Raw genomic sequence first — 26,608 nt, 5'->3', positions numbered from 1 at the left:
TAAGAGGTAGTAAGGACATAAATGTGGAGGGGGCAGAAGAAAAGGAACATATGTTATATACTAAACTTGGAGTTACTTTATTACTAATTCTAAGAAAATAAAAACACAGAAAGATAATTGGAGAATGAAGGTAGACCTCTGATTTTTAATTCTCCTTCTAGCACTTTCCAGCCTACCTCATATTTTGCTATTTCACAACAGACTTAGCCAAATCTCCTCAACTTTGAAGTTCATGAGATTATTAAATGCTATATGAAAATGAACAATATGGCTTCTACAAAATAAAGATAAGAATTTTAGTAAAGACTTAATAGCTGCTCTATTTAAAGAAATCTAGCCAGAAACTATATCCATTTCAGTTCATATTAATCATCAACAAGAATCCTTAAGCAACTAACTGGAATTTTAAAGTCTTTTGCAAATAGTAAGTTTAATATCATTTAATCATATATTACAAAAAAAATAACGAGCATTGTCTATACAGTATGGCTAGATGTGCCAAAGCCAATTAAAGTCTTTAACACAGTAAAGATACTAGGCGTCTTTAATTAAATTGGTCATCTCTCAATTGGGATGGGGGTGGGGTTGAACATATCATAATAAAAATCATGTCTAACAGCAGAGGGTTTCGCTCTCATTTTACGCCCGCTTGGATTCTCTGCTTCCAGGCCTATCCTACATCAGCTCATGTAACAGGCTTGCTTTGCTGACTCTTTGCTAATAATGCTTTTTGATATGCCTGATGTTAAACTGAAGCCAGTTCTGATGGTTTTCCAGGGTTGGCTATTTGGTACATCAGAAAGTTTCATACCCTACTCAATGTAGAAGAAGAAATAACATACTACAAACCACTTAACTCAAATACCAAATCTGTGACCAAATAATAGGACTGAAGAAAATCTCCAGTTATCCAGTCTAGTCCTTTGAATCTTGGCAGATAATCCACCTAAATCTAAACAAAAACTATTTGCCCTGGGTTTTATTAAGTCAAGATTAATTTATACCACAGTGCATAAATGGAGAGAGGGCATATTTGCATTTAAATTTTCTATCAGACTCATAAAAGCTACAAAATTGAGAAAAATAATCCACCAAAGTTGGCTATAATGCATACCTTAACCAAACCTAGACAAACATAGCAAGTGACTACTAAGAATACAAAAAAAAAAAAACTTTTTGAAACCTTTGAGTTGACAATTACAGAACTCACACTACTGAAAAAAATAAAAAGCATTTATGTCTTAATGGCAAGAATAGATTTTTTTTTTCTGGAAGGGGGCAGAGTTTTCAATATGTTAAGTGATATTCAATAACACAGTTCTTTAGTAACCTTCCCCTATATGCTTCCTTTCAAAAGCTTTTCTCTTCATTTATCCCCCACTCACTCTCTTTTTGGAAAATGCAATATGTAGACCCTACTATACTCTCTGAAATAATTCTTTTTCACAAACCTGAGTTTCACTAAAGCTTAGCTACAAATAATGGGGAGGTGGGGGGGAATAAATAATAGTTTTTAACTACTTTATCTTATGACCTCTAAGATCAAATAAAATCACTCTACAACAAAATCACGGACTTTCCTGATTCTGACAACTTGTAACACCAACGACAAATTCCAAGGCTGCAATCAAGAAAGATTAATGTAAAGTTATAAAATACAAAATGTAGACTAAAACATCATATAAATAATGAACATAAAAACAGACTAAAGGAATTGAATATTTCACAATCCTTTCCCCTTATAATCAAATAATTAAGAATTATTATATGACCTAAAAACTAGGAAAATTATGATTATATACCATCGTGAGCATTCCCATAAAAGATGTGCCAAACACCACTTCAGCAACTTCTTACCCATTAATAATCACTTAGCAACCCAATGATCAAAAGACCAGTATACCATGTATACATAATTGGGTATTATGATTTAATTCCTTAAAATACCAAAAAAGTAGATGTGATTCTAAGACAAACAGCCCCTCTTTGGTCATTTGCTTTATGAAATATAGCCAATTCAGTTTTGCTCAAGGGCCCATGAGCCAATGTAGATATCATTCTGTATCTCCTTGACTTCTTTTTCTCTTCCTACTTCCCAACATTAGCCTCTTTCACGATTTATTAACACTTCCACCAGAGGACAAGTGAGATACAAGAAAAGGTGCAATTCAAACCAGTCAGTTTTACTCCTTATTAGCAACTCTGTTGAGAGAGTGAAGGTGAGGAAAAAAGAGAACAAAAAAGTTAGGTGGGATCAGAAGTTGAAACTGATGTCTAAAAGGAAGCTCTGAAATTATAGGTTCATTTTAATGATTCATACTCTTCCTCTGGAAAATAAGGATCTGATTGTAAAACTAATAGTTGTATCATATGATGTATGTCTTAAACAATGTAAAAGAATACCAGCACACTTTCGCCCCTCATGCTATTACAGGAAGCATTCCGAGTCCTCCTGCAGTGACTCCCAAGTCACTTGTCACTTGCTCGCGTGGATCTCTGGATATTAACTACCTGGACATCTGACTATATAGCTCCTTATGATGACGGCACTATATTTGTTTCTGTCTGCATTCCCTTTCTCCCTCTGACAATCACCTCATACTTCCAAACCAACATAACTTTGGTAGCTTAAAAGGATAATAAATGAAAGATACGGGGCACCTGGGTGACTCAGTCGGTTAAGCGTCTGCCTTCAGCCCAGGTCATGATCCCAGGGTCCTGGGATCCAGCCCTGCATTGGGCTCCCTGCTCGGCGGGAAGCCTGCTTCTCCCTCGCCCTCTCCTCCTGCCTGTGTTCCCTCTCCCGCTGTGTCTCTCCCTGTCAAATAAATAAATAAAATCTTTAAAAAAAAAAAAAAGAAAGAAAGAAAGATACAAAAAAAAAAGGATGAGAAGAAGAAGAATGACGATGAATTTCAAGTTCAGGAAATGTCCTCAACAGGTGTGAAGTCCCACAACAAAAGAGCCCCCGTTTCAGACATGCTTACTGAAATTGGAGGTTCTGAGACCAGGATCATTTTCCTCTCCACACCAATAACCACATGATTACAAATTGGCAATCGGTGACTTCTACAAGGCACCGTCTTGTTTTGTAGAGATCAGTGTTTAAAATTCAAATTTCCAAGCTCTCTTTAAACAGCGAGGCAATCTGGCAATGCTGACACAATGTGGCTGCATGACAACAAGTAACTGGAACATGGCAACCGGGATGAGACGGGAGAACTTCCATTTGCCGGAGTCCCACTGCAGCTTACTTCACTCAGCCTGGCCCCCGAAGGCAGGTCACTTTGCCACCCCTGCTAGATGAGGAGACGCCAGCACCACAAGAAAGTCCAAAAAATGGGCCAAGTAAGATGCAGAAGCTAGTGCAACAGAAAAGACACTGTGCCTCTAATCTAGATGCATTTAACATTAAACTATCAGCTCCTCTCAAAAGATCTGCTTTAATTTTAGTTCCCCTTTCCATTTGTCTCAGTTATATAACCTCACAGGAGGTCACACAAGTCTCCCAAAAAAGAAATTTAAGCTGTCTTTTAAAAATAAAAAAAGAAGCATGCATAACAAATACAAACACAAACCTGAAACCTGCATTCTCTCTCTGACAAGAAAGCTTTACCCTCCTTGTTAATCTCAAAAATTATCATCTTAAGGGGAAAAGGAATTAAAGCACAAAGGAAGGAAAACCATGGCCTTCCCTGGGGACATACGATATACCATGCTCTGGACATGCTGTCAAGCAGAAAAATATAATTAACATCTTACCATCTTCCAGCTCAAGACAAAGATTATATACAGCCACAGGTCTCTTAGTCCTCTGGCCTTGTCTCTTCGATTGCCTTGGTGGAGCATTTGGGGGTGATGTTGACAGGGAGACCGGCTCTGGGAATGTGGCATCAGGCAGGGTCCTAAAAATCTGCCATCAAAGCACAAAGAACATTAATCGCTTCCCATGAACAGAAACCTGTGTGTTGAAAGAAACAACATTTGATTTGGAGTTCATCCAAAACACGCTGGAGCCAAAAACCCATTCCTTCAAATTTCAGGTACAGGTCCTAAGCCTTTCATTTACTTTTTTACCAGAAGATTTCCAAATAAAATTTCCCATTAAAATTAAGTAAAAGCAACATCCAATCATTACATTTCAAAATAAATTCATTCCCAAACTAAATATGTATAATTATCTTTACCAGGTGTAGACAATACCACAGCTATTCATCCACAAAGAAAGTAGCCAGGATAAAACGTCAAAAGTAAATATCCCATTAAATTTCATACAGGGTTATATTTATGCCAAATGCTGGTCTCAATTTTTTTCAAACTACATAAACAGAAACATAGGACTGCAAATATTTTTTACACATTTAAAAATAGCTTATGCTTATGAAATTACCTTTCAGATTCCCATGTACATTTTTCATAAAATGCTTTATAGATTTTATCAATACCTTCCAACTTCTTTTAATAATTTCTCTTCCATTTATGAAACCTAGAATATTAGCACCTTGATTATCTTACAGTGTCACTCATAGATCAGCAATAATAACATTAATTAAAATGTGCTGCTTCTTTGCTTAGCAATTTTTTTCTTTTGAGAAAAGCGATCTGTACTGTAAAGGGAAGATATCATGCAGAGGTGATTTATAACAGACCTTCCAAGACCTGGGTTCAGAGGCTTCCTGTCCCCAACAACACTGTAGACCCTTCAGTCTTCGATGAAGTCATAAAATAAAATATTTAGACACATTAACCTAATAGACACTGCATCTCCAAGAGGGCTGATCGTCCCCAAGGGAAAGCAGGAAACAGGAAGAAAGCTAGCTAGCATTAAACAAGATATAAATATAAAACTCACAATAAAAGGCACTGTGGGAAAACCCCACTGCTGCAAGGACATGATTATTTATGCATTTAGATAAAAACAGGCGTGTGACCTGGGTATACGAGTGAGGGTATCACATATGCGTATCACATTTAACAGCTAACAACCATGTCAGAGTTATAATCCCAGAGTCTAAAAGTTCTCACCTAAAAACTATTATATACCAATAAAAATAGATAATTTCAACAGAGCCTTTGCTTTACAGTACCATACTGCCCCCTCATGTGTAAATGGAATACAAAATGATTTAAATTACTCTGGATAAATATTTGCTAGTGAAAAAGTAATTTAGTGCTCCAACTGGTAACCTGCTAACACCATATTTCCACAGACTCTGTGTTCCAATCGGGCATTCTGGCAAATAGCAAACTACTTATCTGCCTTAAAAAAAAAATTCCTCTGCTGCCTAAACTACTGTCCACATCTGGATTTACTACCATCTGTCACTGTGCAAATTAAAGTAGGTTGTGGGGTAGCAGGAGAGAAGTTAGGCTGAGAAGCACATGACAATGTGAAGGAGAGAAGAAAAGACAGGAAAACTTACTTCCATTGGAAGAAAACAGCACATGTATGCGGTCAACTTTTGGAATAGCTTCTTGAATTACCTGTGTTTGATCTTTACAAATATGGGAAATACCTCTGGGACAGTACTGGAATAGGAAACCAAACAATACAGAGAACCAATACATCCAAAGCCTAAATAAACAATGACAAAGTTACATCCCCTGAACTGATGCTGGATAGCTGATAACCTTCTGAACAGAACTTCCTCCAAGATCCACACTGATGACTGCTGTTCCCCCACACACCTCAGGGTAAGAGGATGAGTAGGAGTGTGGGGGCTGAGCTGTGGGGCAGCTCAAGTCTACAGAGTCAAACTACCAAGCAAGTCAGGACCTGGGAGTGGGACTCCAATGCTCTCGGGGGACTGATCTGAGACATCCCAGGGCTGAGCCTCTAAAAGCCTCTGGAATACTTATGACAATGTTTAGTTTACATTAGAATATCTGAGAAAATATTATTCAGCCATAAAAAGACAAGGAAATCTTGCCATATGTGACAACATGGATGGACACCGAGAGCATTATGCTAAGTGAAATCAGATAGAGAAACACAAATACTTTATGATCTCACTTATAGGAGGAATCTAAAAAAAAGAAAAACAAAACAAAACAAAACCGAACTCCTAGAAATAGAACAGATCAGTGGTTGCCAGAAGCAGGAAGATGGGGATGGGGGAAAATGGATGGAGGTGGTCAAAAGGTACAAACTTCTTCCAGTTGTAAGATAAAGTTCTGGGGATGGAATGTACAGCAGGGTGGCTATAGTTAACAATACTGTATTACATATTTGAAAGTTGCTAAGAGAGTAAACCTTAAAAGTTCTGATTACAAAGGGTGCCTGGGTGGCTCAGTCGGTTGGGCGTCTGCCTTAGGCTCAGGTCATGATCCCAGGGTACTGGGATCGAGTCCCACGTCGGGCTTCTTGTTCAGCGGGGAGCCTGCTTCTCCCTCTCCCTCTGCCTACCACTCTGCCTACTTGTGATCTCTCTGTCAAATAAATAAATACAATCTTTAAAAAAAAAAAAGTTATCATTACAAGAAACAAAAATTTTTAAGTATGTGAGGTGATGATGGGTGTTAACCAAACTTACTGTTGTAACCATCTCACAATATATACATATATCAAATCATTATTCTGTACACCTTAAACTAATACAAACATTTTATGTCAATTATATCTGAATAAAACTGGGGAAAAATTATATCTGGGAATGGGGACTGGGCTTCAGTTTTCCTTGGATTTGCATTTTAAAGCTTCCAGGTGATTCTTCTGTGTAGCCAAGGCTAAGAGATGCCCATTCAATCATTATATAGCACTCTCTACTTTTGTTGGATAGACCAAAGTCAAAATCAAAACACCAGAAAAATTATTTCAGAAAAACTGACACTGAACATACACAATCAATTCCTTGGACCTTCCCAAGTCTTAATCAGAGTAAAATATTTCAAAGATTCTAAATATCAACCACTCCCTCAATAAACTCCATGTTGTGTTAACATTTCAAAGAGTTAACCTATCATCTGAATGAGGGGGTACCAAAGCATTTGCTAACTTGAGAAGGCACTATCCTAGCTTTTAAGTCTTCTCAACTATGGAAGTTTAGACATAGTCCTTAAAACAGCATACCTCATTTTCTCATCTGTATAATGAAGGCTGTAACAACTAGATCTCATGTTATTATAGGGATTAAATGAGAAAATGTTTATGAAGTGTTTAGTATGGCAGTTGGCCCACCGTAACCAGAAATAAACGGGAGCTAATGATACTTGTAATATGATCACATATAGTAAATAATGATAATAAAAATGGATTTAGACCCTCACTACTCAGCTCAACCACTGTTTTGAAAGGGCACTAATTTCTTGAGGTCTTGAATATTCCTCCAATTCACTGTTTAGTTATTCTAAACACTATGATTCTAAAATGTTTATGGATAAAGCCCATCAAGCAAAGGGCAAAAGGGAAGAAACAAATAGAGCTCCTTACTGAAATTCCCAAGTCAGCTAGAATCACATCATTATTTTGTGTGCACTGCAGCTCAAAAATTTGAGATTTAAATTACTTTCTCTTTCATTGAATACATTTAACATTTAAAAAACACCTACTAGGTAGTAGGCTTTCTTTAATATTCTCACAACTTTTGAGGGAAGCATTGTTCCCCACATTTTAAAATGATAAAAGCTCAAAGATTAAACCATGAATCCAAGTCTCCAGTTTGAAAACGGTAGAGTTGGTATCTCCACTCTCAGCTCTGATTCCAAAGCCCCTGTTGCCAGTTTAAAAAACAAAATTTAATTCTCAGGGGGGAAAAAAAAACCACCAACTATACTATTCTATATTTGTTTAAAAGAGTAAAACTGGAGATTATATAATCTCAGATTATGTGTATAAGAGATTATCTAACCTAAGACTCACCATCATGTGCTATGTCCTCCCAGATGTTTCAAGACCCCATTACCTTTCATGTGCATCTACCTTGTTTGCCAAGGCACTAGCCTCAAGCACTCAACTCTGTTTTTTAAGCTACAAAGCTATGCTCTCATGGCTGAACACCAGAAATAACTTTTTTAAAAATATTCTTTTTAAACTTAGGAGAGGAAGAAACAGTAAACTGTTTATACTTTAAAAGTTTTGACCTGTTTTCTGGCCATCTGATTCCAGAAGTTACAATTTTGCTTGTCTTGTTCTGTGTGGCCAAGATGAGTGTCATCTTTAACACTGACTTCCTGATTCTAGAACCACTGTATGGATGCAAATTCCTTTACTGCCCAGGTCTCTTTTCAAAATCTTCGGACTCTCCTAACTTCCCTAGCACCAGGCTTCCTTCATTGTAGGGCAGATGAACTCATCTGAAACAATACTAAGAGATCAAGTCTACTCAAAACATTTTTTTCAGGGTAGAAAGTTTCTTCACTGCACCTATGTATTTTATAACAAAGAAAAACTCAAACCAGACAATCCAATGACAAAAAACAAAATTCTGCACGTAAGCATGTCAGGTAAGTAAGTGCGTATTCAGGTCTCCTGAGTGTCAGCACAAACACAAGTCTGGCACCACCTCTCAGTCACAGATTCCTCAGACTCAACAAACCGCACGTGTATGCCCATGGGACTCAGCCATACAGATAGATACCTCCCCAAGTCCTTCCTGCTCTGCCACCAGGGGCCACATATGGAAATGATTGGGCTACGTCTGCTAGAAATGCTTTGTAGATAACAGGAAATAAAAATGGTCTCTGAAAAGTTTGCTTTAATACCCAATTCAAACCTGCGGCGTTTGATTCAACTAAATTAACTAGTAATATGGTTAAAGGAAATTAAGGGGGATGAAATAATTCTCTCTTTTTTATTTTTTTACATGTTTCTACAGAAGAATTCACTGGTCTTTACTGCAATAGGAAGATTACTAATACCTGTGCGTATTCCTATCATCTTCAATAATAATACTACCCAACTACTATTGGGTAGTTGAAATATATGTCTGACCTATTCCTATGACCAAGTGCTTGACCTACAAAGATTTGAACCAAGAACCCAGATTTCCTGACTTCAACGTGGATGTGTCAGTCACTATGCTGCCCTGTCTCCAGTATCATCCAATCGCATTAAGCCCCATTCACACTATGTCCTCTTTGATGATGGCATATCTCACCTAACTATAACTATATAAATAGCCAGCAGGTGGTTGGAAATCAATGGCTACTCCCCTTAGTAAACATTTCACATACAAAGGGACAGAAATAAAATTTCCAGTCTTCTTTCCACAATATTGAACTACAGAATGGCCAGATATTCCTTTCAGCTTCAGAGTCTATAGTGTGTTTAGGCAAACATTTATCACCTTCAGGCTGTAGGACTCTAAGCTGGCACCAAGGTAGCCTGAACCTTCCGTCTACAATATAACTTCAAAAGTCAGCTACTGTGTGAGCAGTACACAGAGAACTCTGAAAACTTTCCAGCTGTCTGTCCTTGAATCGGCTCGACCCCATGACTAAATACCGGTCTTCTACAGAAAATGTAACTAGAATCGACAATAGGGGCTGACAGTGAAATACCAGTTGGGTTTAGACTTGATGCTGGAAATATTCTAAGGCTTCACGTTTGTTCTGGCTCATTAGAACTCAGAATCTCAGAGCTGATAAGTATCCTACTTATCACTTACGCCAAGCCCTTTATCTCACAGTGGAACAAACCGAGGCCCCTGTGGTTAAAGATTTGCTCATATTTATACCACTAGTTAGTGGTAAACTCAAGCTTTGTTCCCAGACCAAGGCCTCAACGCCAACTGCTATTTCCCATCTTGCTGGCTTGGGTCCTTTCCTTCCAACAGACTGCTCTTTATGCATGTGCTTCCTCATCAGGGGAGATTCTGCTTAATAGCTGCAGTTCCTTCAAGTGCTTTCATATGCGTTATCTGATGCAAGCCTCAACACGGGGATCTGTGAGGCTGACATTGGACCATGTTACAGGGTTTGGCTCAGAGTGCCCCAGCTACCCATCAGCATGAGGCCCCTCCCACCATGTCACAGAAGAGAGGGGGAAGGGCAGCCAGGAAGAATGGGAGGGAAAAGAGGGGGCAGGAGACATTCCCAGTCCCAGCCTATTAATCCTACAGGCTCGGGCTTTCACTGTGGCCCTGACTTACAATGAGCTTCTCGAAAAACAACTTCAGTTTTGGTTTACAACAACCCCCCCCCCCCAAAAAAAAAGGAAAAGAAAAGAAAGATAAAGGAAAAAAAAAAGTACACTTTTTTGAATTTATCCAATTGCTAGAATTCCTCTTTTTCTTTCTTTCCAAGCTTTTAGCTTTAATTTCTAGAGACATTTTCAGACCCCTTCCCAAGTCCTAACGGGGTATATACCACATGGATTTCTGTAGCACTCCATGCACTAGAGTAATATATAACTGACTTTGGTTTCTTTACTTCAAGATTTCAATAAATGACAACTTTTATCTACCAGACTTTATATAATGAAACATACCCCAGAACTACCTACCCCAAACCATGGGTATTTTCAGTGCCATTAACTGTGCATGCAACATCGGTGCCCTGGTGTTTCCAGTGTTCAACAAGAACTGACAGAGGTAATGATAATAATTAATAACTTTGATATATTGGGAACTAAATGACATTAAGAAAATTTTTACAGGCTCCCTAAATAACTTTCTCCCCACTCAATTCATAAGGGAAACTTCTCCTGATTCAGCCAAAGCTACACTGCTCTTACACTCATGGTGTGAACATATATTCCCAGATATAAAATGTTGTTTTCTGGTTTGCAAACCTTTAAAAACACTCCAGGTGCAGTTTTATCAATTTGCACCTGCAAACATCTGGGAAACACAAGCATACACCTTCCAAAGTCAGAAGAATACACTTTCCCAAACACAGCTGTAACTGACTTTCAAAACCCAAATTCCAACAAATATTCTTCACTAAATAAAAACCCAGTAAGTAAAAAAGTTTTCATTTCAGCAATAAAAGCCTAGAATAACATTAAGGAAATAGAGATACTCTACACCAACAATGAAGCATACTCAATACATAATATTCCTTTCTTTTTTCTCCTACTCCTCTTCCTCCAATTTTGGTGTACCACTTCTCCCAAAATTTTTTGGTTTTTTTTTTTCACCCTTTATCTTTGCAGGACTCAACGCTCCCTTAGAAATCACTTGGTCCTAATAGCAGCACAGAGGATCAGAACACAGGAAGCCCACCATCTGCAATCCCCAAAGGCCTGGGGATCCATAAGAAGAGGGCTCCCCAACCCAGCACTAGCTCTAGTCATGACAAAAAGCAGGCCCCTCCTTCAATGATACCTGTGACACTTTAAATTGAATACAAGTAAATACACTCATCATTTTATGACATTTTCAAGGTGAATGACATTTTTCTTTTGGAATACAAGCCATGACCCCTAGTCATTTGAGTAGATCAGAATGACCATGTCCCTAGAAAGAAAAAATAAGCCACAGACCTATTAATTCTCTAAAAGGAAATGTGTGAATTTTAATCTCATTGAAGGCAACATCTCCTGAAGGCATGTATATGATTATATTTATCAGAATCATCTAAAACCTTTTTCAAGTATGTATGCCCCCAGGCATGGTCTACATATTTAAGAGATAGTGCAGCAGACTTTTTTCCTCCATTTTTAACTTTCATAAAAATGAAATGCCTAAAGCAAAACCATGTTTTGAAGGTGGTCAATGGTGGTCCTTTATGAGAAACTGCATGGTGGGGGCAGGGGATGTTTATCAGTCTTCATATTAAATCAATGGTTTTAAAATTTATAGGAACAGTTTGGTTTAATTTTTTATTGGTAATTTTTTTGTTTCAAATTAGAGTTGACCCTTGAATAATGTCGGGGTTAGGGTGCTGACCTCCCCTCCCCCAAGCAATCAAAAATCCACATGTAACTTCTGACTTTCCAAAACCTTAACTACTAAGAGCCTACTGTTGGGGCGCCTGGGTGGCTCAGCCATTAAGCGTCTGCCTTCGGCTCAGGTCATGATTCCAGGGTCCTGGGATCGAGCCCCATGTCGGGCTCCCTGCTCCGTGGGAAGCCTATTCTCCCTCTCCCACTCCCCCTGCTTGTGTTCCCTCTCGCTGTGTCTCTGTCAAATAAATAAATAAATAAAATCTTAAAAAAAAAAAAGCCTACTGTTGACCAGAAGTCTTTACTGATAACATAAACAGTTGATTAACACATATTTTGTGTGTCATATGTGTTATACATTGTGTTCTTACAATAAAATAAGCTAAAGAAAATTTTATTGAGAATATACATTTACAGTACTATAATGTATTTATCTAAAAAAAAAAAATCTGTGTGTAAGTGAACCTGCGCAGTTCAAACTCGTATTGTTCAAAGGTTAACTGTACAATTTATTCATGTTACAAAAGTGATAACTAACACACATTATATTCCTTGTAGAATTCTGGTAAGTCAAAAAAAGAAAGAAAGAAAGAAAGAAAGAAAACTCTTTTAAGAAGATAAAAACAACCCAACATTCCATACACAGAAACATTTCTGTTAAAATTTTAATGATTATTCTTCAGAGCTTTTTTTTCTCCTCACGTAACATTTGTCTCATTTTAAAGAAGTCAATACATGACTACAAAAATACATGGACCTCGGTCTCCTAGAATTTGCCAGTATTCAGTCCTTAGTTACATGTGCTAGGTAGTGACCTCTGCCATACACAACTGTTAGGAATAAGCTTTGGGCAAGATTTGATTTCTAAACACCTTAGCATATAGCTAGATTTCACCTCCTAATTGAAATGTTTCTAATTAGGAATTTAGAAAATACTCATGCATAATTTTAAGAATATTCCAAGCAGCCCAATGTTTAAACCCTCACCCTGCCAGCTCAAGCCTCTGTGGAAGTCACACATACTGGTGCCTGATACCCACTCCTTCAGTATGTACCGCACAATTCATTTTAATAAGACTTAAATACGATGAAATCATAACCTCTACCTAGTTCCTGCACCTTCAAAGGTGAGGCTCAAAAGGTTAATGCTTATGTTCCTGCATTATACGGCAGTTTGGAACTTGCTAACTCTTAGTTAAAACAGCTGTGTTTGAAGTGTAAAAGGGAAGATCTTCTTCAACTGATTTCACTTCTCCTAGAACCAGCTTTGACACAAATGTTTCCAGTCACGATGAATGGTGCCTTATGCCTTAAGTGCATTCCTTTAATTGGAAGGAAAGAACAGTCAGGATAAAACAGCCACAGAACCACACACAGAGAGAACCTCTTCATCTGTATTTCCGTTGACATTCCAATAATTAAGTGCTTGTTACTTACATCCATGTAAATTGTTTAGTACCCATCAAATTGGGTCATGCATGCTTATCTTTGTCACAGGAATTATTCAAGAATCTAACACTGTCATCATTATATGTTTATTTACTGGGAGATGAGTGTATTATGTTTAAGATTTTTATGTAATTTAAGTCCCAAATCATAAATGCTCGGGAGACATCAATGAATGCTATCACTAAAGAATAAAAGTCTACCGTGGAATAGGATTCTTAAATAGTCTCAGGCTACTGGTGGGGCGCCTGGGTGGCTCAGTCAGTTAAGCATCTGCCTTGGCTCAGTTCATGATCCCAGGGTCCTGGGATGGAGCCTTGCATCAGGCTCCCTGCTCAGCAGGGAGTCTGCTTCTCCCTCTCCCACTCATGTTCTCTCTCTCTCTCAATCAAATAAATAAATAAAATCTTTAAAAAACAAAAAACAAAAGTCTCGGGCTATATCCTAATGGATCACCATTAACTACAAAGGGAAAAAACATGTTTTTACAATTAAAAAATCTGGCAGCCATCACCTCTGACAGTTTTAAAACACGACCACAAATTCACTGACACCCTTACATCAAGAGTGGCATCTATGTCCCTTCCCCATGAATCTGAGCAGGCTCCTGACCATGCTAACCAACAGCATATGCATTAGTGATGCTATAGGACTGTGGATGCTAGATTATAAAAGGCCCTACAGTCTCTGTCGTGGTGGCTAGGACACTTCCTTAGGCTGCCATGCTCTGTGAGGAAACACAACCTTGTGTAGGAGACTCTGCTCAATAGTCCGAGAGGAGTCTTGTCTCTGAGTCACCCCAGCCTAGGCACCAGATGTGAGTATGGAGGCCTCCAGATGATTCCAGCCCCCCAGCCATTCAAACTTCCCAGCTGATTTGCTTAGAATAATCAACATCATTTACCTCCCAAAAATACATAACCTGAATCTAATCATGAAGAAAGATTCAAAATAAAGATCAGTTTATAAAAGAACTGGTCTAGACTTCCAGAGAAGATGGTGGACTAGTAGGATCCTAAGTTCACTTTGTCTCATGGTTACAACTCAATAGCACCCACATCAGTGCAAATAACCCAGAAAAGGACCCAAAGACTGGCAGAGCAGACTCTCCACAGCTAAATGTAGAAAAGATGCCACACTGAAGAGGGTAGGAAGGGCAAAGACACTGTCAGGAGCCAAATGGACCTGCTGGACTGTCTTCAGGAGGAAGGGACACAGTGGGCATGGAGAGGGGAAAGGACCAGACCCCACACCTAAATAAATAAAGCACCTAATAACAAACACAAAGGAAATAATCCATAGTAATACAATAGTAGTAGGGGACTTTAACACCCCAATTACATCAGTGTATAGATAGGTCATCTAGATAGAAAATCTCTAGATAGAAAATCAATGAGGAAAGAGTAGCCTTGAATGACACATTAGACCACATGGATCTAACAGATATATTCAGAACATTCGATCCTAAAACAGCAAAATACACATTCTTTTCAAGTGCACATGGAACATTCTCCAAAACAGATCACATATTAGGCCACAAAACAAGTATCAACAAATTCACAAAGGCTGAAGTCATACTATGTATCTTTTCTGACCAAAATGCTATGAAATTATAAATTAACCACAAGAAAAAATCTGGAAAAAAGCAAATACATAGAGGTTAAAGAACTGGCTACTAAGCAATGAATAAGTCAACCAAGAAATCAAAGAGAAAAATCAAAAAATACATGGAGATAAATGAAAATTAAAACAGCAGTCCAAAATCTCTGGGATGCAGCAAAAGCCACTCTAAGAGGGAAGTTTATAACAACACAGGCCTACCTCAAGAAGCAAGAAAAATTACAAATAACCTGATGTTATACCTAAAGGAGATAGAAAAAGAATAACAAACAAACCCAAAATCAGCAGTAGGAAGGAAGTAATAAATATTAGAGCAAAAATAAAACAGAAACTAAAAAAAAAACAAATCAATGAAACCAGGAGCTGATTCTTTGAAAAGATTAACAAAATTGATAAACATTTAGCCAGATTGGGGGGGGGGTCAATAAACAAAATCAGAAATGAAAGAGAAATAATGACTGACACCACAGAAATACAAAGGATTATAAGAGAATATTATGAAAAATTATATGGCAACAAATTGGACAACCTAGAAGTGGATAAATTCCTAGAAACATATAATCTCCCAAAACTAAATCAGGAAGAAGAAGAAAATTTGAACAGACTGATTACTAGTAAGGAAACCGAATCAGTAATCAAAAAACGTTCAACAAACAAAAGTCCAGAACCAGTTTCACAGGTGAATGTTATCACACATTTAAAGAAGAGTTAATACTTACTGTTCTCAAACTATTCCAAAAAATAGAAGAGGAAGGAAAGCTTCCAAATTCTTTCTGAGGCCAGCATTACCATAAAACCAAAACGAGATAAAGACACTACCAAAAAAAGAGAACTACAGGCCAGTATCTCTGGTGAAAATAGATGCAAAAATCCTCAACAAAATATTAGTAAACCAATGCAAAAATCATTCACACACACACACACACACACAAAAAATCATTCACCATGATCAAGTGGGACTTATGTCTAGGATGCAAAGGTGGTTCAATATTCACAAATCAATCAACATGATACATAACATCAACAAGAGAAAGGATAAAAACCATATTATCATTTCCATAGATGCAGAAAAAGCATTGACAAGTACAATATCCCTCCATGATAAAAACCCTCAAAAAAGTAGGTTTAGAGGGAACATACCTCAGTATAATAAAGGCCATATGTGAAAAATTCACAGCTAACATCATCACAGTGGTGAAAATCTGAGAGCTTTTCCCCTAAGATCAGGAACAAGACAAAGATATCCAGCCTCACCAGTTTTATTCAACACAGTACTGGAAGTCCTAGCCATACCAATCAGAGAAGAAAAAGAAATAAAAGGCATCCAAATTGGTAAGGAAGAAGTAAAATTTTCACTACGTGCAGATGATGTGATACTATATGTAAAAAAACCCGAGAGATTCCACCAAAAAACTACTAGTAGTGATAAATGAATTCACTATACTCACAAGATACAAAATCAATATACAAAAATTCATTGCATTTCTATACACTAATAATGAAGCAGCAAAAAGAGAAATTTAAAAAACTCCCACTTATATTGCACCGAAAATAATAAAATGACTAGGAATAAACTCAAGCAAGGAGGTGAAAGACCTGTACTCCAAAAACTACAAAATACTGATGAAAGAAATTGAAGACAACACAAATGGAAAGATGTCCATGCTTATGGATAGAAAGGACAAATATTGTTAAAATATCTATACTACCCAAAGCAAACTACACATTTAATACAATCCATATTAAAATACCAACAGCATTTTTCACAGAACTAGAACAAATAATCCTAAAATTTGTATGGAACCAGGGAAGACTCCAAATAGCCAAAGCAATCTTGAAAAAGATGAACAAAACTGGAAGTATGGCAATCCCAAAAATCAAGATATACTACAAAGCTGTAGTAATCAAAACATTATTGTACTGGCACAAAACTAGGCACATAGATCAACGGAACAGATAGCCCAGAAATAAACCCACATTTATATGATCAATTAATAAATGACAAAGGAGACAAGAATATGCAATGGGAAAAAGACCATCTCCTCAACAAATAGTGTTGGGAAAACTGCACAATCACATGCAAAAGAATGAAACTGGACCACTTTCTTACACCATACACAAAACAAACTCAAAATAAATCGAAGATCTAAATGTGAGATGTGAAAACATAAAAATCCTAGAAGAGACACAGGCACTAATTTCTCTGACATGAGCCATAGCAATAGTTTTCTAAAAACGTATCCTGAGGCAAGGTAAACAAAAGCAAATATTTACTATTGGGACTACATCAAAATGAAAAGCTTCTGCATAGCAAAGGAAATAATCAACAAAACTAAAAGACAACCTACCAAATGGGAAAAGGTATGTGCAAATGACATATATGATAAAGGGTTAGTATCCAAAATACATAAAGAACATATACAACGCAACACACACAAATACAAAAATGTTCCAATTAAAAAATGGGCAGAAAACATAAACATTTCTCCAAAGAAGACATCCATATAGCCAACAAGTGCATAAAATGATGCTCAACATCACTAATTATCAGAGAAACGCCAATCAAAACTGCAATGAGATAAAAACCTCACACCTCTCAGAATAGCTAAAGTCAAAAAACACAAAAAACAGCAAGTGTTAACGAGGATGTGGAGAAAAAGGAACCTTAGTGCACGGTTGATGGGAATGCAAACTGGTGCAGCCACTGTAGAAAAGAGTAAGGAGGTTCATCAAAAGATTAAAAATAGAGCTACCATATGAGCCAGTAATTCCATTACTGGGTATTTACCCAAAGAACACAAAAACACTAATTTGAAAAAATATATGCTCCCCTGGGGCGCCTGGGTGTTCAGCCAGTTAAGCATCTGCCTTCAACTCAGGTCATGATCTCAGGGTCCTGGGACCTAGCCCCCATGGGGCTCCCTACTCCATGAGGAGTCTGCGTCTCCCTTTCCCTCTGGCTCTGCACCCCCACTCATTCTCTCTCTCTCTCAAATAAATAAATCTTTAAAAATCAAAAAAAAATTTAAAAATATATATGCACCCCTATCTTTACTGCAGCTTTACAATAGCCAAATTATGGAAGCTGCCCAAGTATCCATCAATAGATGAATGGATAAGGAAGAGGTAGTTTATATATATACAAAATAGAATATTAATCAGCCATTAAAAAAGAATGGATGGATCTAGAGGATATAATGCTAAGTGAAATAAGTCAGAGAAAGACAAATACTATATGATTTCACTCATGTGTGGAATTTAAGAAACCGAACAAATGAACAACAACAACAAAAAATTAGAGACAAACCAAAAAACAGATTATTTACTACAGAGAACAAACTGGTGGTTGCCAGAGGGCAGGTGGATGGGGGATGGGTAAAAATAGATGATGGGGATTAAAGAGCACGCTTGCCATGATGAGCACTGAGTAATGTATAGGACTGTTGAATCACTATACTGTATACCTGAAACTAATACAACACTGTATGTTAACTATACTAGAATTAAAATTTTTAAATTAAAAAATTAAAAACAACATCTGGTCTATACTCTTTAAAAGTTATCAATATCATGAAAGACAATGACTGAGGAATTACTCTAAATTAAAGGAAACTAAAACTAAAGAGACATGCCAATTATTTAAAACACAATTCATTATACTGGACTGGATCCTGCATGTGGGTAAATTTTTCTATAAAACGTATCATGTGGGGTGCCTGGGTGGCTCAGTCATTAAGCGTCTGCGCTCTGCTCAGGTCATGATCCCAGGGTCCTGGGATAGAGCCGCACATTGGGCTCGCTGCTAAGCAGGAAGCCTGCTTCTCCCTCTCCCATTCCCCCTGCTTGTGTTCCCTCTCTTGCTGTGTCTCTGTCAAATAAATAAAATCTTTAAAAAAAAAAAAAAAACGTATCATGTGGGGCACCTGGCTGGCTCAGTCAGTGGAGCATGCAACTCTTGATCTTAGGGTCATGAGTTCAAGCCCCACGTTGGGCAAAGAGATTACTAAAAAAAAAAAAAAAAAAGTATCATGTAAAACCTAATTAAGTATGAATATGAGCTACTCAGAACAGTGCTTCTCAAATATTCATACACATACAAATCAGGGGTCTTGTTAAAATGCAGATTCTGATTCAGCAGCCCTGGAATGGGACCCCAACTTCTCAAATCTAACAAGTTCCCAGTTAGCATCAATGTGTTGGGACTGTGGGTCACACTTAGTGTTGCAATACACTAAATAACAACATAGTGTCAGTGTCAAACTTCCTGAATTTGTCCTTGGTTTGGAAGACACATGCTGCAGTAATTAGAAATGAAGGGGTCATGAAGAAATAGAACTTCATCTCAAATGGTTCAATGACAATAACAATAATAATGTAATAAATCCTATCGGGTATAGGAAATACAAATGTTTATTGCATTATGTTGCAACCTTTCTGTGTATTTGAAATTTTTCAATAGAAAGGGTATTGCGTAAATTAATATCAACAACCCTATAAGGCTGCTATTTTGATTTCAATTATACAGATGAGGAAACAGATGTGTGACGAGATCAAATAACTTGTGTACAATCATAATTCTAGTAAAGGGCCAAAAGATCATAAAGTAATAGCATGTCTAGGCCTCAGTTTCCTGATCCAGCTGAAAGGGCTGCACCAGACCAGATGATGTCTAGCATCTCAAACACCATGCTTTTCCCATGAGTCAATGCACCCTGCAACCACTACATCCCTCACACACTTCATCTGGGCAGGTCTTTATTCTCCCACTACTTTCATGGCAGAATTAAAGAGCAAAGGCAAACATACCTAAAAAACATATCCATATGACCAACACTTAAATCACAGATATCAGTGATGTTTTTAATTGGTTAATCATATGAAATGTAATTCCAAAAATTAAAAAAGATCAGGAGTTAAGCCACATATTCTCTCCAAGGAATAGCACTGTCCGTTATCTGGATACCAGACTTAGGTTTCATGAAAGTAGACGTCAAAATGGTGTGTGTAAAGTAATGTATGCTTCCATCGTTTGAGGTCCTGAAAGGAAAGCCTTCTCAAAGGGCCAAAGACATTTTCAAAAATTTAATCCTAACTCTAAAACAACAACAACAACAAAAGGTACCCATGAATGAAGGAAAGGAATTGAAGCAGAAGAAATCGTTCCAACAAATGGAGATCCCAAACTGGGCTCAGATTTATTACAAAAGGAATAATGATCACTTGCAAGAGCAGAAAAGGATAACCAGAAACTACCACAGGTTAACTAGGAACCTGCCAATCAATTTCCTTTCAGGCTGGGAAATATCAACACTCTATACATCTAGATTCTAACAAGGCCTCATGATATGATATTCTCACACATAAAATGAAGAAATGTAGCATAGTCAGAAGTTCTTAAAATTTGGTGGAGAGAGTCCAGGATGGTGGAGGAGTAGGAGACCTTAGTTCTGTCTAGTCCCACAAATTCAGCTAGATAGCTATCAAATCATTCTGAACACCGCTGAACTAAACTGGAGACCTAAGAAAAGAATTGCTGCAATTCTCCAAATAGAAAAGCAACCACTTTCTGCAAGAATGACAAGATTGAAAAACTCACCTCAAAAAAGAGAAGAAGAGGCAGTACTGACTGCCAGGGACCTAAATATTAAATAAGATGTCAGAACTAGAGTTCAGAAAAACGATTATAAAGATAATATATGGGCATATATTATCTTTATATATATATATATAAAGCATAGAAGGCACTACAGAATCCCATTCTGGAGAAATAAAAGAACTAAAATTCAACAAAGTCAAAATCAAAAAGCTATTAATGAGATGCAATAAAAAATGGAGGTTCTCTAACTGCTAGGATAAATTAGGCAGAAGAGAGAATTAGTGATATAGAAGACCAAATGATGGAGAATAAAGAAGCTGAGAAAAAGAGAGAGAAACAACTACTAGATCACAAAGGGAGAATTCAAGAGATAAGTGATGCCATAAAGCAAAATAATATTAGAATAATTGGGATCCCAGAAGAGGAAAGAGAGAAAGGGGGAGGGCCAGAGGGTATACTGGAGTGAATTATAGCAGAGAACTTCCCTAATTTGGGGAAGAAAACAGGCATTCAAGTCCAGGAGGCACAGAGAATCCCCCCCCCCATCAAAATCAACAAAAATAGGTCAACACCCCCACATATAATAGTGAAACTTGCAGATCTCAGAGACAAAGAGAAAATCCTGACAGCAGCTCAGGACAAGAGGTACGTAACCTATATGGGTAAAAACATTAGACTGGCAGAAGACTTAGCCACAGAGACTTGGCAGGCCAGAAAGGACTGACAAGATATATTTAGGGTGCTAAATGAGAAAAATGTGCAGCCAAGAATACCTTATCCAGCCAGGCTGTCATTCAAAATACAAAGAGAGATAAAAAGCTTCCAGGACAAACCCAAACTAAAAGAATTTGTGACCACTAAACCAATCCTGCAAGAAATATTAAAATCCTTTAAGCGAAGATAGAGCCCAAAAGTAACACAAACCAGAAAAGAACAGAGACAATATACAGACTTTATAGGTAATACAATGGCACTAGATTCATATCTTTCAACAGTTACTCTGAATGTAAATGGGCTAAATGCCCCAATCAGAAGACAAAGGGTATCAGATTGGATTAAAAAAAAAAAAGCAAGACCCATCGATATGCTCTCTGCAAGAGACTCATTTTAGACCCAAAGACACCTCCAGCTTGAAAATGGGGGTGGAAAACGATGTATCATGCTAACGGACATCAAAAGAAAGCTGAGGTAGCAATCCTTATATCAGACAAATTAGATTTTAAACCAAAGACTATAGTAAGAGATGAGAAAGGATACTATATCACAATTAAAGGGTCTATCCAATAAGATCTAACAATTGTAAATATTTATGCCCCTAACATGGGAGCAGCCAATTATATAAACCAAACAAAATTAAAGAAACACAGTGATAATAATACAATAGTGGGGGACTGTAACACCCCACTCACTGCAATGGACAGATCATCTAAGCAGAAGATCAACAAGGAAACAAGGGCTTTGAACCACTGGACCAGATGGACTTCACAGATATATTCAGAACGTTCCATCCTAAAGAAACAGAATACACATTCTTCTTGAGTGCACATGGAACATTCCCCAAAATAGATCAAAAACTGGGTCACAAATCCAGTCTCAAACAGTACCAAAAGACTGAGATCATTCCCTGCATATTTTCAGACAACAGTGCTTTGAAACTGGAACTCAATCCCAAGAGGAAAGTTGGAAAGAACTCAAATACATGGAGGTTAAAGAACATCCAACTAAAGAATGAATGGGTCAACCAGGAAATTAAAGAAGAATTTAAAAAATTCATGGAAACAAATGAAAATGAAAACACAACTGTTCAAAACCTTTGGGATGCAGAAAAGACAGCCCTAAGAGGGAAGTATATAGCAATACAAGCCTTTCTCAAGAAACAAGAAAGGTCTCAAATATACAACCTAACCCTACACCTAAAGGAGCTGGAGAAAGAACAGCAAATAAAACCTAAACCCAGCAGGAAGAGAATTAATAAAGATTAGAGCAGAAATCAATGAAATAGAAACCAAAAGAACAGAACAGAACAACGAAACTAGGAGCTGCTTCTTTGAACGAATTAGTAAGATTGATAAACCCCTGGCCAGACTTATCAAAAAGAAAAGAGAAAGGACCCAAATAAATAAAATCATGAAAGAGATCACAACCAACATCAAAGAAATACAAACAATTATAAGAACATATGATGAGCAACTCTATGCCAACAACTTACGTAACCTGGAAGAAATGGATGCATTCCTAGAGATGTATCAACTACCAAAACTGAACCAGGAAGAAATAGAAAACCTGCACAAACCCATAATCAGCAAGGAAACTGAAGCAGTAATCAAAAATCTCTCAACAGACAAGAGTCCAGGGCCAGATGGCTTCCCAGGGTAATTCTATCAAACATTTAAGAAGAATTAATACCTATTCTTCTGAAGCTGTTTCAAAAAATAGAAATGGAAGGAAACCTTCCAAACTCGTTCTATGAGGCCAGCATTACCCTGATCCCAAAACCAGACAAAGACGCCAGCAAAAAGGAGAATTACAGATCAATATCCCTGATGAACATGGATGCCAAAATACTCAACAAGATCCTAGCCAATAGGATCCAACAGTACATTAAAAGGATTATTCACCACAACCAGGTGGGATTTATTCCTGAGATGCAAGGGTGGTTCAACATTTGCAAATCAATCAACATGATAGAGCACATTAGTAAAAGAAAAGAACCATATGATGCACTCAATTGATGCAGAAGGAGCTTTTGACAAAGTACAGCATCCTTTCTTGATTAAAACTCTTCAGAGGGTAGGGATAGAGGGAACACACCTCAATGTCATAAAAGCCATATATGAAAAGCCCACAGCAAATATCATTCTCAGGTCAGGAACATGACAGGGATGTCCACTATCACCACTATTGGTCAACATAGTACTAGAAGTCCTAGTCTCAGCAATCAGACAACAAAAAGAAATAGAAGGCATCTGAATCAGCAAAGAAGTCAAACTTTCACTCTTCACAGATGACATAATACTCTATGTGGAAAACCCAAGAGACTCTACCCAAAATTGCTAGAACTCATACAGGAATTCAGTAAAGTGGCAGAATATAAAATTAGTGCACAGAAATTAGCTGCATTTCTATACACCAACAATGAGACAGAAGAAGGAGAAATTAAGGAGTTGATCCCATTTACAATTGCACCCAAAATCGTAAGGTACCTAGAAATAAATCTAACCAAAGAGGCAAAGGTTCTATACACAGAAAACTACGAAACACTCAGGAAAGAAATTGAGGAAAACACAAAGAAATGGAAAAAACATTCCATGCTCATGGATTGGAATTGTTAAATGTCTATGCTATACATTCAATGCAATCTCTATCAAAATACCATCAACTTTCTTCCCAGAGCTGGAACAAATAATCCTAAAATTCATATGGAGCCAGAAAAGACCCTGAATAGCCAAAGGAATGTTGAAAAAGAAAACCAAAGCTGGTGGCATCACAATGCTGGGCTTCAAGCTCTATTACAAAGCTGTAATCATCAAGACAGTATGGTACTGGCACAAAAACAGACACAAAGATCAATGGAACAGAAGAGAGAACCCAGAAATGGACTCTCAACTCTACGGTCAACTAATCTTTGACAAAGCAGGCAAGAATATCCAATGGAAAAAAGACAGACTCTTCAACAAATGGTGTTGGGAAAATTGGACAGCCACATGCAGAAGAATGAAACTGGACCATTTCTTTTCATCATACACAAAAACAGACTCAAAATGGATGAAAGACCTCAATGTGAGACAGGAATTCATCAAAATCCTAGAGAAGAATGCAGACAGCAACCTCTTTGACCTCGGCCACAGCAACTTCTTGCTAGACACGTCTCCAAAGGCAAAGGAAACAAAGGCAAAAATGAACTATTGGGACTTCATCAAGATAAAAAAAACTTTTGCACAGCAAAGGAAACAGCTGATAAAATCGAAAGACAACCTATGGAATGGGAGAAGATATCTGCAAATGTATTATCAGATAAAGCAATAATATCCCAATTCTATAAAGAACTTATCAAACTCAAGACCCAAAGAACAAATAATCCAATCAAGAAATGGGCAGAAGACACAAAAAGACATTTCTCCAAAGAAGACATCCAACTGGCCAACAGACACATGAAAACAGGACCTCTTTATATTAGTAAAAATTATTGGCATCCCAAAGAACAGTATGGATCTTTGTTTGTGTGGATTATGTCCACCGACATTCTTAGTGATAGAAATAAAAATCAAAATTTAAAAAAATGTTTAAGTGCATATTAGTTGATTAAAAATAATACATCCATTATATATCAACATGTTTTATAAAAAAACAATGGTTTTCCAAAACAAAAATAATTTAATGAGAGAAATGGCATTGTTTTCCATTTTGAAAAAGCTCTTCAATGTCAGATTTAAAAGAAGGCAGCTGGATTCTCATATCTGCTTCTGCATTCAATCTGTTTCCATATTGTGATGTCATATGACCTCTGGAAAACTCCTCTCTACAACTGTAAAAGAATGAGTGAGAAAGGCAATTATCATAAAAATAGCTATGACCTCAGAGACCCCTAAAAGGGTCTCAGGGAACCCCCATTCACACTTTGAGAAGCCTTGTCTTGGATGCTAATAAACCTGATTAACAAAATTAAAAATACCATTTTCACCAGACACTGTTTAGAACTACATCAATACGGACAAAGACTCCTCAACCTTAGCACCCTTGACATTCTAGGTCTGATCATTCTTGTTGGAGGCACCATCCTATGCATGGTTAGCAACATCTCTGGCCTCTACCCACTAGATACCCATAGCAGCCCTACTCAGGTCTAACAATCAAAAATGTTTCCACACATTACCAAATGTTCCCTGGGGATTGAGATCCACCACTATACCTCTAGAGAAATATTTCTACTGTTATGCCTCAGAGCTCAATATTTGTTAACAATGGCTTGGTCTTCATAGACAGAGGATATAAAACTGGAGAGACAGTGAACAATTTCCTGAGCAAGAAGTGTGCCCAAGTAGCTTTCAGCAGGTTGGAAACAAACAGAGCAGGGTTCAAAGGAAAAAAACTATCGGGGCCATACTTGAACCCATGTAAAAACAGCCACACAAGTACAGTATGAGAACATATGCCTCAACCACAGCTGTGAGTAGTCAATGTAACAGTACAGCCAGGGTGAGGCCACCATATGTTATGACTGGCAAGCCGAGGACATCTCCAACAGGATTAGCAGACAGAGAGTTCACCTAGAACAAGGAAGATGCTAATCCCAACTACATTCCTTATTGACTGGACCACACTAGAGCAATTCAATGCAATTCTGACAGTATCTACCCAGAGGTGGCATCAGATCCCACAGGTTAAGGGCTCAGTCCCACGAGACTGCCTCTGCCACCCCCTGCTTCAGAAGCCAATTTTAAGACCAGGTGTTTACCTGGGTTTCTGACCGGCTATAAATCAGAGGTTCACATGATCCACTTCTTGGGTTCAATTAATTTGCTAGAGCAGTTCACAGAACTCAGGAAACCTGTTTACTCACTAGATTACTGATTTATTACAACAGATACTCTAAAGGATATAAATCAACAGCCAGATGAAGAGATACATAGGGTAAGGTGCCAAACGAAGGAAGTCTGTTCTCATGGAGTCTGGGATTCGGCACCATGACATGTGGGAAGCTTTCTGGCTCCCGAACTGGAAGCTCTCCAAAACCCTCTGCTTTTGGGTTCATTATGAAGGCTTCATGACATAGGCATCATTGATTAAATCACTAGCCACTAGTGACTGATTCAACCTCCAGCCTCTCTCTTCAATCCCCAAATCAGGGGGTAGGGCTGAAAATTTCAATACTCTATTCACTGTAGGTTCCTCTGGCAAAGAGCCCCCATCCTTAGGAAGTACTTTCCAAAAGTCACCTCATTTACATAAGCCCAGTTGTGGTAGAGAAAGCTTTTCAGGAATAATAAGACTCCCATTTCACCTGAAGCGATTCAGGAACTGAGGACAAGAGACCAAATACAACAAAGATGTTCCCATGGCTCTTATGGCTCAGGAAATTCCAAGGGTTCTGGGAACTGGGAGCCAGGAACTATGGACAAAGA

General features: G+C 37.7%; 1 protein-coding gene across 1 annotated transcript in view; it reads right to left on the bottom strand.

Moving 5' to 3' along the window:
* Positions 1–26,608, bottom strand: part of ARHGAP10 (Rho GTPase activating protein 10) — a 314,093-nt gene that overhangs the window by 48,292 nt on the left and 239,193 nt on the right. The window contains exon 19 of the mRNA XM_032412959.1: positions 3,763–3,913. Within this exon, the coding sequence (XP_032268850.1) occupies positions 3,763–3,913 (151 nt within the window). The remainder of the gene's footprint in view (positions 1–3,762; positions 3,914–26,608) is intronic.

Source organism: Phoca vitulina, unplaced genomic scaffold (assembly GCF_004348235.1).
Source record: "Phoca vitulina isolate PV1807 unplaced genomic scaffold, GSC_HSeal_1.0 scaffold14, whole genome shotgun sequence".
NCBI classification, from domain to species: domain Eukaryota; kingdom Metazoa; phylum Chordata; class Mammalia; order Carnivora; family Phocidae; genus Phoca; species Phoca vitulina.
This window is presented reverse-complemented; position numbering and strand designations above follow the sequence as displayed.